This window comes from Lynx canadensis, chromosome B2 (assembly GCF_007474595.2).
Source record: "Lynx canadensis isolate LIC74 chromosome B2, mLynCan4.pri.v2, whole genome shotgun sequence".
NCBI lineage: Eukaryota > Metazoa > Chordata > Mammalia > Carnivora > Felidae > Lynx > Lynx canadensis.
Window position 1 is genome coordinate 98,052,520 of NC_044307.1, and position 13,434 is coordinate 98,065,953.

At 40.9% G+C, this 13,434-nt stretch overlaps 1 protein-coding gene and 1 long non-coding RNA gene across 3 annotated transcripts in view; one reads left to right on the forward strand and one right to left on the reverse strand.

Annotated features, from left to right (window-relative positions):
* The window catches only part of OSTM1 (osteoclastogenesis associated transmembrane protein 1), a 44,057-nt gene extending 39,220 nt beyond the window's left edge, over positions 1-4,837 (reverse strand). The window contains exon 1 of one of the 2 annotated variants that reach the window (XM_030316078.2): positions 4,344-4,837. In XM_030316078.2, the coding sequence (XP_030171938.1) occupies positions 4,344-4,745 (402 nt within the window). In that variant the 5' untranslated portion in view covers positions 4,746-4,837. The remainder of the gene's footprint in view (positions 1-4,343) is intronic. The other variant, XM_030316077.1, reaches the window with a different exon arrangement.
* Positions 4,838-4,956: 119 nt separating this feature from the next.
* On the forward strand, positions 4,957-11,225 carry LOC115514252. The gene is made up of 2 exons (XR_003968914.1): positions 4,957-5,203; positions 10,353-11,225. It is a non-coding gene; the product is annotated as an uncharacterized LOC115514252 (long non-coding RNA).
* Positions 11,226-13,434: the final 2,209 nt, after the last annotated feature.

The following is a 13,434-nucleotide window of genomic DNA, read 5'->3' on the forward strand; positions in this document are numbered from 1 at the left end:
CCATTTACCACATCACTGCAAGAGTCTCTTAATTCACCTCTCCACACCTGCTCTTCCCCTACCCTCCTCAGTCTGTTTCCTCCACTTTCTCTCATGTAACCAGGATGGTTAATGTACGAATCTCATCGTGTCATTCTACAGAATTAAACCTCTCAATAACATCGCACTGCTTCAACATCAAAGTCTAACCCTTAAACATACTCCCACCAGGCCCACATGACCTGGTACCTGCCTACTTCTTCAGGCTCAGGTCACAGGTCTCCTTCTGGCTCATAGTACTTTGAGTTCTTTCTAGTGCTCAAACACACCAGACTCAGTCTTCACACCTGTTACTTCTTTTGGACGTATACCTTCTCTTCCCCGCCCCACACCCTCCCAGATTTTAGGTATCAGCTTTAACTGCTGACCACTCTACCTACCACCAGCCCTAGTCAAGATCAGCTCCCTTGTTATATGCTTTGGTAGCATCTGGGTTTTTTTTTTTTTTTTTTACTTGGCAACACTTATCACACCTGAATTAAGTAATTACTTGTATTATAATATAGTTAATGCCTGTTTTCCCTACCAGACTACAAGGTCTGCTCATTCACAGCTATATCCCTAGTAACTACCACTGGCCTGCATATAATACTCAATAATTTTCTTGAATGAATGCATTAGAAGCATTATTTTCTGATTGCTAATGAAAGATACAGATTATTATGTTATTCTATGTTGATTCTCCCCCTATATTCTTAAGAATTTGTGTATTAATCTATACTGAAAAAAAGTATGTTGACCACTTCCAGATACATACCCCTAATCACTAGCACCTTCATAAATACCTATACATATCTATATCTATCTATGTACACTTTAGACAAACCAAGTAGAATGAGATAGAGCTAAGCAATTCAGAGTTTGGGGCGGGGGGGGGGGGGGGGGGCAAAGCATCCTGGCAACTTCTCTGAGGATGCTGAACAGCTCAATGAAATCACCATCCATTTAAATTAAAAGAAAAAAATACTGACTGTAAGGAAGAGGGAATCAGTCAGTTCTGTATTCTTTACCTTCGGATAATAAAACCATATGCACGCCTTGTCTCAATAATTCCAAGAGGAACTGATAAGAAAACAGAATTCTTATCAGACAATTCTATTATAGTTAAATGAATTAGCTTGCTGTACCAGAGAAACAGCTTGCTAATTTCTACCTTAGATTCTTTTTCTCCTTGTTATACTCCCCTCCTCTCTCAATCAACCCATGGACATGGATTTGGCCTAAGGAGATGATAAAGGACATCTTGTTCAAAATTCAGCTCATAGGTTTTCTCTGATTAATGCCCCCTTGCTCTGTTCCCTCCTTTAATTCAGTATCTCCTTCACCTTTCTGCTGTAAATTGCTATTGTATGAATTATAACATTCACATTGATGATTTTTTTTTCCTTTTTTCTTTTTCACAAAAGAGGTTTATCTCTCCAACTGATAGTTTGGAGCTTGGGCCTTATCCTTCTTTTCCTCCTGTATTGTTTTACCAGCCCAATATTTAAAAATACCATGTCCCGAATTAAACTCATTTAAATGAAAGACTGAGTTTATGTGAGTCAAAGAAAATACATTACTCTTGAGAAATACCCCCTCTGTGCTCGCCCCCCCACACACAGAAAGGACAACTGATTCCTTCCAGTTCACTCATAAGAAACTCAGAACACTTTTTTTCCAGAAGTTCATTATTACACATGATGATTCAATTCCAGAACCAATCCAAGGAAGCCTATAAAATCCATGAAGTGGGGTGCCTGGGTGGCTCAGTCGGTTAAGCGTCTGACCTCAGCTCAGGTCATGATCTCACAGTTTGTGAGTTCAAGCCCCGCGTCAGGCTCTGTGCTGACAGCTGGAGCCTGGAGCCTGCTTCTGTTCTGTCTCTCTCTCTCTCTCTCTGCCCCTCCACCGCTCATGCATGCGCTCTCTCTCTCTCAAAAATAAATAAACATTAAAATCCATAAAGTAACTCAGAACTGTAAAAATCATGCTTCTGAGCTAGCAAAGCACATCTAGCTTTACTGAGGAAAGGGAAAGAGGTCAAGGTCTAGGATGTTAGGAATTCCAGGTTGGGTAAAGGGTTTTTCTGCCTTTTTAAATCTCTTTACTCTCTTCCTTTCACACAAGGATGAGGTGAGTCCGGTGCCCAGATCCACTGGTAGAATCTGAGAGGCACCTAATAAAAAAAAAAAAAAAAAAGAATCTGAGAGGCACGAATGAAAGGAAGGAAGTTTCTGCCATCCCCTACCCGAGGAAGTCTCTCTTGGGCAGTGAGGAATTCATGTGGAAATTCATACACAGAATGGGTGATGGGTACCACTAGAGTTTGGGGTAATTTTTTAACTTTTTCTCAATTCCACTGTATCTACACAAATGAGGAAAGCATTTGCTCCCTCAAAAGATCCAAGCTTTGCATCATGATTCAGTCATGTTGGCCACAAAACAACTCACTTAATTGCTCAAAACAGATATGATGTCATATCATACCTTGCTATCGTGACAGGGACGAGTCTTGGGTGCTATATTTTAAAATCATAGGAATATAGATAGATGGATAGATATCCACCTTGTTACACCTAACAGAAGTATGCCTGAAAAATACTGAAGCCTAAGTTTAAGCTATGTTAAAATTAAACACAAATGGAGACCAGACTTGAATATTCCCTGATCAGGGAAAGCCAGTTCAGTCACACAAACAAAAACTTTAAATTTAGCTTACTTTGCAAGACAAGTGAAGCTATCTTGACCTGGGCTACTTCTTGCTTATCCCTTTGAAAATCATAAGCCAGACTTAAACTGTTCTCCCAAATTGATATGAGGTAACCACTAACCAATTCTCTTTCAGAAAATTCCTATGAAAAATAAAAAGAAAATTCCTATATTGTAACCAACGCTGTGAAGAATTAACAGTCACCATTCTATACTATGTAAACTGCTTTATAATAGTGTATCTCTGAGCCTCATTCCATGTTTTGGTTTGAGTGCTTCCAGTTCATACTGTCTTTTTTGGTGTGTGCACAATAAATTTTACTAATTACTACTTTGGTGATTCATTGGTTTTAATTGTTTTTTTCCAAACTTGACAACTACCTTTAAAACTAGCTCTTTACAGGAAGATTGACCTCATATTTATTTAATGCAAATAAATTTCCTATATATGTTTAAAAAAAAAGATTTACCTTAAGGAATATCAGGCTGACTTAAAGCAGGATGCAATTCTATATAAGTTTTTGTCAAATCAACTATGATTGATGAAATAATTCCAATCACATTTTCGTGAGACTACTTGTCCCCTCAATACAAGAGGAACTTTCCCCCTCCACAACCCTAATGTCATTCCTCATGTTTTTCCTTTACAAGGCATATCCGGCCCACACCTCATGACTCCTACCAGCCCTGACACTCTTATCCTTTCCTACTCTAGACCCTATAAAATTTCTTATGAGTTAGGAACACGTATTCTTTCTCTTTCTTTCTTCCTTCCTTCCTCTTTTCTATTAAACCCTTCACAGGACCTACCACATGACCAGAAAAGCACTAAGGGTATCAAGAATGGAGGGTAGATATATCATTTCCTAAAATTTTAACTCCCATTTACTGAGAACTATTACTATGTGCTAATTTTCTAAGAGCTCCTTTCATCTTACAGATAAGAATACAGACACAGAGAATGTAAGTAATTTGCTCAGAGTATATGGCTAAAAGATAAACTTTCATATGTCAGCTCTTGTAATTCTTGTAACAGTCACAACAGGTGCCTGTTTTTTTCCATCTTACCGAGGGATCTATACTAAGTCTAATACTAAGTCTATACTACACTAAGTCTGTACTAAGACTATAAATAATTAATCCAAGACCAAGCTGCTATAAAGTAGTGCATCTGATATTTTCTGGCTACAAAGCTCAATCTTCCTAACCACTGCCATACTAGAGTTTCTCCACTCTACTTGGAGTTTCAGGAAAGGGTCCTTTCTGGGAACACCAAGTAGAGATGGGAAGAAGCTGTACTGGAGTGGGGCGAAGAGGGTAAAGGAGGGAAGGGAAAGGAAAAGTAGGGTTAAGGGTGTAGGAGACCCAAGAAAAACAACCATACCTATCTGCAAATATGTACCAAGCTGCCCAACAGCAGCTACGGAGGCAAAAATCGAAACTCCAAGCCCTATAATGCCACCCACTCTTCTGATGCCCCAAACTCCACAATCCCAGTCCAACCCTTTTTTCTTACAAACAGGAAAACTGAGCCCCCCCCCAGAGTTACCATCATTACATCCTCCTTTCCCAACCCTCCACGCCGGAGGTCCAGGGTGTGCTCCGCTACCCACCCCCACGGCTCGACTGATGTTGTCCATCTTGTTCGCGACCTGTTGGAAGAGGGGGTAGCAGGTCTGACAGAGGCGCACCGGCCGGGCGCTGCGCACTAAGCACCCGGTCAGCTCTGCGCTGCTGTTGGCGAAGTCCAGTAACAGCTCCCGACACTCGGGATCCAGATCCGGCAGGTCCGGAGGTAACGACAGTGGCCCCAGCCTTCCGCCCTGCAGCAGGGTCAGGGACAAGTCCTCCACCTCCAGCAACTGCTGCTCAGACAGGAGGTCGTGGAGGACCCTGTGGGGGCTGCTGACCACGGCGAGCGCTCCCAGAACCAGCCCCGACCACAGAAGCGGCACCAGCAGCAGCCGCCGCAAAAGCAACGACCTCCGCCACGCGACTGGCGCGTCTGGCTCCATCGCGGGGTCCGCAAACCCCAAAGCACTCAACCCGCCTCTCCCCCGCGAGCCGGCGCAGCTGACGGCCGTCGCTTCCGGCTTCCTTGGGCGCAGGCCGCGAGCGGGGTCACGAGGCGCGCGCGTCATGGCCCCGCCCCGGCGCGCGGCGCCCCGCCCCATTGGCTGCCGAGAGCCGCGCGCGCGCTCGTGCAGAAGCGCGCGCACAAAGGCAGGTTCGCGCTCCTGGTCGGCTACAAGCACCTGAAGGAGAGGATGCGAGACCAAGGGTGGCGTCAGGCTGTGGACCGCAGAGCGGAGGCTCCCCACCCTGTGAATACAGGCGTCCAACGCTTTGAACAACTGAATCTCGGGGGTCTTGGCCCTCTGTCGCCCACCGCTTTGGGATTCCCTGCGTTCTAGAAGTCTGAGGAGTTACTTCACACAGCAGAAAGACGGACGGCCTCCGCCGTGAGAATTACGTGAGTTCCCAGAGAAAGCCTTCCGGCAGGTGCCTTTGCAGGTTTTTGCTTGGTGGTTTCTTAGCATAATTTCCTCCCTCATCCTATTTGGAAGGAGTAATAACGTCTGTTAATTATTTTGGGTAGGGGAGCCCAGTGGCTTCCGAGCTTTTTTTCCCTTTTAACTTCAAAGTGTCAACATCAGCGTTGTCCAATAGCCTTTCTGCGATAATGGAAAAATTCTATATCTGCATTTTCTAATACGGTAGCCACTAGCCACTTGTGGCTGCTGAGCGATTGTGACTTAGCTACGGCGACCGAGGAAATTAATTTTTCATTGAACTTAATTTAAATGTAAATAGTCCCATGCGGCTAGCGGTGCCGTGTTGGAGAGCGCAGGTCCAAGTTCTCTCCCAGTGTAAGCCTGGTCCTAGGGTGGCTAACGTCCGGGTTTGCTTGGTACTTGGAGGCGTTCGCGAGGTGCAGCACAAACCTGCAGCCAGGGCAAAAACCTGGGAAGTCCTGGGCAAACCGCGTAACTGCAAGCTCCCGATTTCTGACATGCCCGAGGCCATGGGAGAGGCCACTCCAAGGAGCGCGCCGATACCACTGCTGGGCTGCAGGATGTAAGCTAATGACTTGGAAAACGGTTTTCTGACAAGTATCTGACGAACACGTGTGGTAGAAAAAATATTTCCTGGTGTTTTGTATCGTCCTGCTTTCATTTCTGCCTTGCAAATTGCAGGGCTACTGTACTAACTCCCATTCAGCTTATGGTGCTAATTTATGTTTCTGAGCATTCTTAAAGTTTTTAGCCAGTCTGTTCGGTTATTGTTTTGTATTTCTAAATTTGCTCGTGATGGCTAAATTTTGCTCCATTTTCTTTAGCGAGAAACTGAATTAGTAGGAAATTTGACTTATGTAACGATAAATGTATTTCCAGAGAAATAAGAAGAGAAAAAATGTCTTAATTTTCTCAAATGTTATCCTGTCACGTTTAGGTCTTTCTGTGTATTTCTGTTTCTATGTATCTAAGAGTTCTTTCAGGCATCATCATGAGTAAATTGTTTAAACTCTGAAAAGTAATGTAGCACAATCAACAGCATGACAAAGATACATACTCTCTGACCCAACAAGTCCACTTCTAGGAATTTATTTTAAACATATACTGACCTTGTATAGACACCATGACTAACTGCAGTATTGTTTGTAATAGTTAAAAAAAAAAAAAAGGCTAAAAGAGAATGTGAAAGAAATCACGTTTTCCCCTTCCCTTCCTGGAACAAAGGGTGTCAGAGAACAGGTAAGAAGAGGAGGACAGGGGTGCCTGGCTGGCTCAGTGGGTAGAGTGTGGGACTCTTGATCTTGGGGTTGTCAGTTTGAGTCCCATGATGGGTGGAGAAATTTTTTTTTTTAATCTCAAAAAAAAAAAAGAAGAAGAGGAAGAGGGCATTAGAGGATAAGGAGAAAGCATCAGCCTGATACAGGTATTGGATCATGAGTAGAGTAAGAAGAGGGGCGCCTGGGTGGCTCAGTCGGTTAAGCATCCTACTTCAGCTCAGGTCACGATCTTGCGGTCCATGAGTTCGAGCCCCGCATCGGGCTCTGTGCTAACAGCTCAGAGCCTGGAGCTCTGTTTCAAAAATAAATAAACTTAAAAAAAATTTTTTTTAAAAATGAGTAGGGTAAGAAGAGTTTCCATGCAGGGGAGGGGGCAGCAGTGAGTGGGAGTCTGCTTATGTTCAGAAGGATTGATCAAATAGGTAAATATATTAAGGATAATGAAGGTCCAGTTTCTCACTCTCAGAGAAGGGAGTTACAAATATGAAAAGAGAGACCAGTAGAATGAACTCTGTAGTGTTGGATTAGAATTAGCAATGTCAGTGACTGGACATACATACAGATATAGAAATAAATATAGTTGTATATGGGTGTGTGTGTGTGTGTGTGTGTGTGTGTGTGTATTTTCCCTGGCTTTGTCCACTGAGAAGACCTGGTAGCAGAGGCACCCCTTTAATAATAATGAGCACATATTGGGCCCAGGTGGTAGCTTCTAAATATTACTCTCCCCTAAAGGAAACTAAGAATCCTTGGAGAAATAACTGATTCCACCACTGGGGCATCGGAAAAACACAAGTTTAGCCTGGATCATCTTGTTGTGCCAGAAAGTAAGAAAGTGCTCAAAGAATTGATGGGGGGGGGGGCGCCTGGGTGGCTCAGTAAGTTGAGCGTCCGACTTTGGCTCAGGTCGTGATGTCACTGTTTGTGAGTTCAAGCCCCGAGTCGGGCTCTGTGCTGACAGCTCAGAGCCTGCAGCCTGCTTCAGATTCTGTGTCTCCTCCTCTCTCTGCCCCTCCCCTGCTCTGTCTCTCTGTCTCTCAATAATAAATAAACGTTAAAAAAATTAAAAAAAAAAAAAAGAATTGATGGGGACATGAAAACAACATACAGCTTGAATAGGCTCCCCCTGGCCAAACCTGGGACATTTTGAGCATCAAAATAATATTGGTCAACATGTAATAATCCATTGAATAAAACAGGAAACCGCAAGCCTATATTGATACATTTTTTTAGGTTTTATTTATTTTTGAGAGAGAGAGAGAGAGGGAGAGAGAGAATCCCAAACAGGCTCTGCACTGTGAGTGCAGAGCCCAACTCGGGGGTTGAACCCATGAACTATGAGATCATGACCTGAGCCAAAACTGAGAGTTGGATGCTCAATCGACTGAGCCATCCAGGTGCCCTGCCTATATTAATGTATTTAAATGAATAAATTGAATATTTAATGAGGAATAAGATATTTACATATTTTAAAAGTTCCTCCCCCCAAAATACTTATTAATTACAAATGGAAAAAAAATGATAAATTTATAGTGGAGAAGTCTGTCAGATCCCACGTTAATCAAATGGTCAACATGAATATCATCCAATTGGATAAATAGAAATTGTATGCCACCTGATGGAATGTAGTTAGAAGATCACAACACCACTTCTGTTATATTCCTGCCGAAGATACATAACATGATGCTAATATGAGAAAGCATCAGACAAATCAAATTAAGGTTCACTCTATAAAATAGCTAGCTTGTAATCTTCAGAAGTGTATGGCTATAAGAGGGAAAGATTGAGGGACTGCACCTGACATAAAGGACATTATTGGAAAACTAGTGAAATTTGAGTAGAGTCCGATAATTAGATGGTAGTAATGTATAATGTTCCTGATTTTGATAATTATATTGTGTCCATGTAAGAAAATATTTTTATTTGTAGAATATGTATATAGAAAAACATTCAAGAGTAATCGGATATTAGGTCAGCAACTTACTTAAGTATTCTGCTGGGTGGGACAGAGTTGTAGGGAGGTTATTGTAAACAGACTTTCAGACTTTTAGCTTCAGTTTACCTACATTTTCAAAGATACCTTAGGTCCTGTATTTCCCATGTTTCTTGAGAATTCTATAATGTAATCCACTTGCTTTTTTTCCACTGTAGGCTTAGGATTCAACTATTCCGGTTCTGCTAAATCAGTTGTCATTAGTCCAGTTGCTTTCCAGCTTCCAGTAGTCTTATTTTGTTTTCTCTCCTCCTGCTCTCTATGTCTTTGTGTGTCAAAAATCTTTTTACTGTCATTTTGGTGGGATTTCAGGAAGGAGCAGATCTAATCATGTATTCAACTTGCTATCTTAAATGGCAGTTTCCTCTGTTTTACTTCACTCTTTAGTAATTAGAGTGTGTCTTATGCCCCCCACCTTCACCCATTAGCTGATAACCTCATGGAGAATATGAACTGTGTCCTGTTTATATTTGTATACTCAAGTACTGGCCTTAGTAAAGTACTCAGTACACTTGTTACATTGAATTTACGTTGTAATTCAAATGTACATCTGCTTTAAATGGTTTTTCCATTGATACATCAGTAGAAACTTATACTTCTATTTTCCAAATTCTCTAATATGCAAAAACAAAAAACAAAAAACAAAAAAACCCACAATAAGTTAACTCCTAATGCCCATAAACTTTTCATGCCTGACTGGAATGACCTGAACAAATGGAACATGTAAATCATATTCATTCATTATACTTTGCAAAGAGTCTCATGTATTCACTCTGGTGACCAATCTCATTTCCAAATCTCCAACCCCAAAATAGAGTACTTTATAGCCTCTGCATTGGGGTATTTTTATTTATTTTTTTTTTAATTTTTTTAACGTTTTATTTATTTTTGAGACAGAGAGAGACAGAGCATGAACGGGTGAGGGTCAGAGAGAGGGAGACACAGAATCTGAAACAGGCTCCAGGCTCTGAGCTGTCAGCACAGAGCCCGACGCGGGGCTCGAACTCACGGACCGTGAGATCATGACCTGAGCCGAAGTCGGCCGCTTAACCGACTGAGCCACCCAGGCGCCCCGACATTGGGGTATTTTTAAAACAATGAAGTTTAATCACATTTACCTGACAGATTATCTGTCAGGTAATAAATGCATATTTCTCTTAGATGAATTTTATTAGAACTTTAACTTTGTATCAATATATTTTTAAATAAATATCTCCTCAATAAAGAAATGAATAGAGGGGTGCCTGGGTAGCTTAGTCGGTTAAGCGTCCAACCCTTGTTTTTGGCTCAGGTCATGATTTCACAGCTCATGAGATCAAGCCCTATGTTGGGCTCTGTGCTGACAGCGCACAGCCTACTTGGGATTCTCTCTCTCCCTCTCTCTCTGTCCCTCCCCACTCGCCCTCTCTCCCTCTTTCCCTTTCTCTCTAAATAAATAAAAACTTTAAAAAACGAAATATTCATGAATATGTGTACTCCAGTATTTGTATATTGTGAGTGGCCAAATTCTGATCATTGAATCCATTTCCTAATAACAGGAAGACTCATGGTTAATTAGATATATAACATATGGTGCTGTTTTTCTCCTATAGCCAGAATTCATGAGTCCAGGAAGCAAGGGGTAACAATGGGAATGGTAAATCTCACTATTAAGCCTAATAATTCACTAGCACAATTTTGCTTCCTGTCCCCATGACCTTATGTTCCACTGGTCTAGAGGTCTTTGTTCCAAGGGGAGGAATGTTTCTACCAGACAATACAACAATGATTCCACTGAACTGGAAATTAAGACTGCCGACTGGCCATTTTGGGTTCTCCATGTGTCTGAATCAACAGGCAAAGAAAGGAGTTACTGTGCTGGCTGGGGTGATTGATCCTGACTACCAAGGGGAAATTGGACTACTCATCCACCATAGAAGGAAAGAAGAGTATGTCTGAAATACAGGGGATCCCTTCGTATTACCATGCCCTGTGATTAAGGCCAATGGAAAACTACAACAACCCAACCCAGACAGAACAACTAATGGCTCACATCCTTCAGGAATGAAGATTTGGGTCACCCTAACGGTAAAGAATCATGCATGACCACCTGAGATGCTGGCTGAAGACAAAGGGAAAACAGAATGGGTAGTGGAAGAAGGTAGTTATAAATACAAGCAATGACCATGTGACTAGTTATAGAAGTGAGGACTATAATTGTCATGAGTATTTATCCTTACTTTGTTATGCATGTGTGTGCGTGTATTTCATAAATACCTTTGTTTTCTTCCCTCTTGTATTTCCTTATCATATAATGTAAGATATATTGACTTTATGTCATAATATTTAAGTATTGTTAATTTTACATTATAGAATTTGAATTATGGGATATCAAGAAGAGTGAACATCATCCAACAATATTACCTCCCTTTCAAGGGAAAGGGTTAGAATGTTTTTGGTTTATGCAAGATATTATGTCATGTTAGGTAGAATTATGACCTTGTTATTGTTATTATTTAGAGATTAAATTTGGTTTAAGGAGATGCGTATGGGTTCCAAGTTGACAAGGGGTGGACTTCTTTCTGATGGTTAATTGTATATATCAACTTGACTGGGCCATGGAGTGCCCAACATTTAGTCAAACATTATTTTGGGTTTGTCTGTGAGGATGTTTCTGGATAAGCTAACATTTGAATGAGTACACTGAATAAAGCAGATTGCCCTCCCTAATTTGGGTAAGCTTTACTGAGTCAATTGAAGACTTAAGTAGAACAAAAAGGCTAGGTCAGAGGGGACTCCTCCTGCCTGATTGCTTTGAGCTGGGACATTGATTTTTTTTTTTTTTTTCCGGCCTTAAGACTTGAACTGAAACATCAGCTCTTCTTGGGTCTTAAGTCTGCAAGCTTGTGGACTGGAACTGAAACCATTGGCTGTTCTGGTTCTTAGGCCTTCCGACTCACAATATAACCACACATCAGCTCTTCTAGGTCTGTAGCATGCCAACAGTAGATCTTGGGTCTTTTCAGGCTCCATAATCATGTTAGGCAATGCTTTACAATCCATCTCTCCTCCCCACTCTATCTATATCTAGTTCTCTCTCTATATATATCCTATTGGTTCTATTTCTCTGGAGAACCCTGACTAACAGACATATTTTAATTATATATTGAAAGGTGATTGCCCTACTTAAAAAATCTTATTAATTGTTCAATGTTTATTAATAACCATATATGGATTTTATGCATCTTTTGGTAGTTTCAAAGTATGTTTTATTATTATTTGTTATCCATTTAATTTGTTGGGATATATAGATTGCTAAAGAAATGAACAAGATGCTATTTCTATACAGTATGCCTTCCTTAAATCAAGTTTTAAGTATTCTTCAAGAAGCATAGAAGGATGATAACAAGTAGTACTTGCTCCAAATGTTGCCATAGGTAAACTGGACAACATGAACTTCCTGAGACATGGACGTTCATAGACTTACCTTGTTTGTAACATTTGCTTCCTTCTGCCTCTGTTGTCATGTACACAGTGAACGTGACTTACTTACAAAGAAGGCAGTGTCAAATTGTTTGCTATGTTTCTTTTGTAACGGATTTTATTTTTCTTCCAATTTTAGTCCTGCCTAATTGTTCCATTCAAGTAAAGTCATTTAATCTCTCCTGTTCTGATTGATACTTTAATTATCCAGGTTTAACCAGCTGTGTCCACCTCAGCCTTTTATGAAGAAAGGAGAGCTATGGTTTCTGAATTTGAGTAATGAAACTATAGACAGGATCATTTTTTTCTCCCCAAAATTAGAGAAAGAAATTACCCACGAAAAGAGCACCATGGGGGTGGTGGTTGCCTATCCAGTCCCCTTTATTAGTCTCTTAACATTTTAAAGACCATGACGGTTATTTAAACTAATTACTTGAGGGGCACCTGGGTGGCTCAGCTGGTTAAGCATCTGACTCTTGATTTCTGCTCAGAACATGACCTCACAGTTTATGAGTTCAAGCCCTACATTGGGCTCCACGCTAATGACAGTGCATAGCCTGCTTGAGATTCCCTCTCTCTCTGCCCCTTCCCTACTTGTTCTCTCTCTGTGTCTCAAAATAAATAAACAAACTTTTAAAAATAAAATAAAATAAAATAAAATAATGACTTGAGAGGCACCTGGCTGGCTCAGTTGGTAGAACATGCAACTTTCAATCTGGGGGTTGTGAGTTTGAACCCCATGTTGGGTGTAGAGATTACTTAAAAAAAGGAAAAGAGATTGGGGCACCTGGGTGGCTCAGTCAGTTAAGCGTCCGACTCTGGATCTTGGCTCAGGTCATGATCTCACAGTTCATGAGTTTGAGCCCCACACAGGGTTCTGCACAGATGGTAAGGAGCCTGCCTGGGATTCTGTCTCTCCTCCCTACCCCTCCCCCACTTGTGCATGCTCTCTCTCTCAAAATAAATAAATAAATTAAAAAAAAAGATTATATGATGATGAAATGAGTTAAAAAGTAATTACTTGATTTTATAGCAAAGAAATATATATATGCATATAAATATTATATATAAATATAATATATTATATATAAATATATATACATATAAATCTTGGACTTGTCAGATCTCATTTTGACTCCTCTGGAGCACCTCGATTGTATTCCTAGATCTTCAGAGACTGGATTCTATGTGCATTTGAAAATAACTACTAGCTGAAGTGATAGAGGCAATAATGTGACTGTAGAACTAACAGGTAGGCTTCTATCAAGACAGTCTATCTCTTGGCTCACTTTTGGTTTCAAGAAACAGAAACCAACTCAAGTTAACTTAAGCAACAAGTGGAAAATATAAGAATGAAACCAAGGCCATGTCTCAGGGATGAGACATTCTCTCTTTGTTCCACTCTATGTATCTAACTACCTAATCTTCGTGGTAGAAAATATGGCTGCAAAAAATG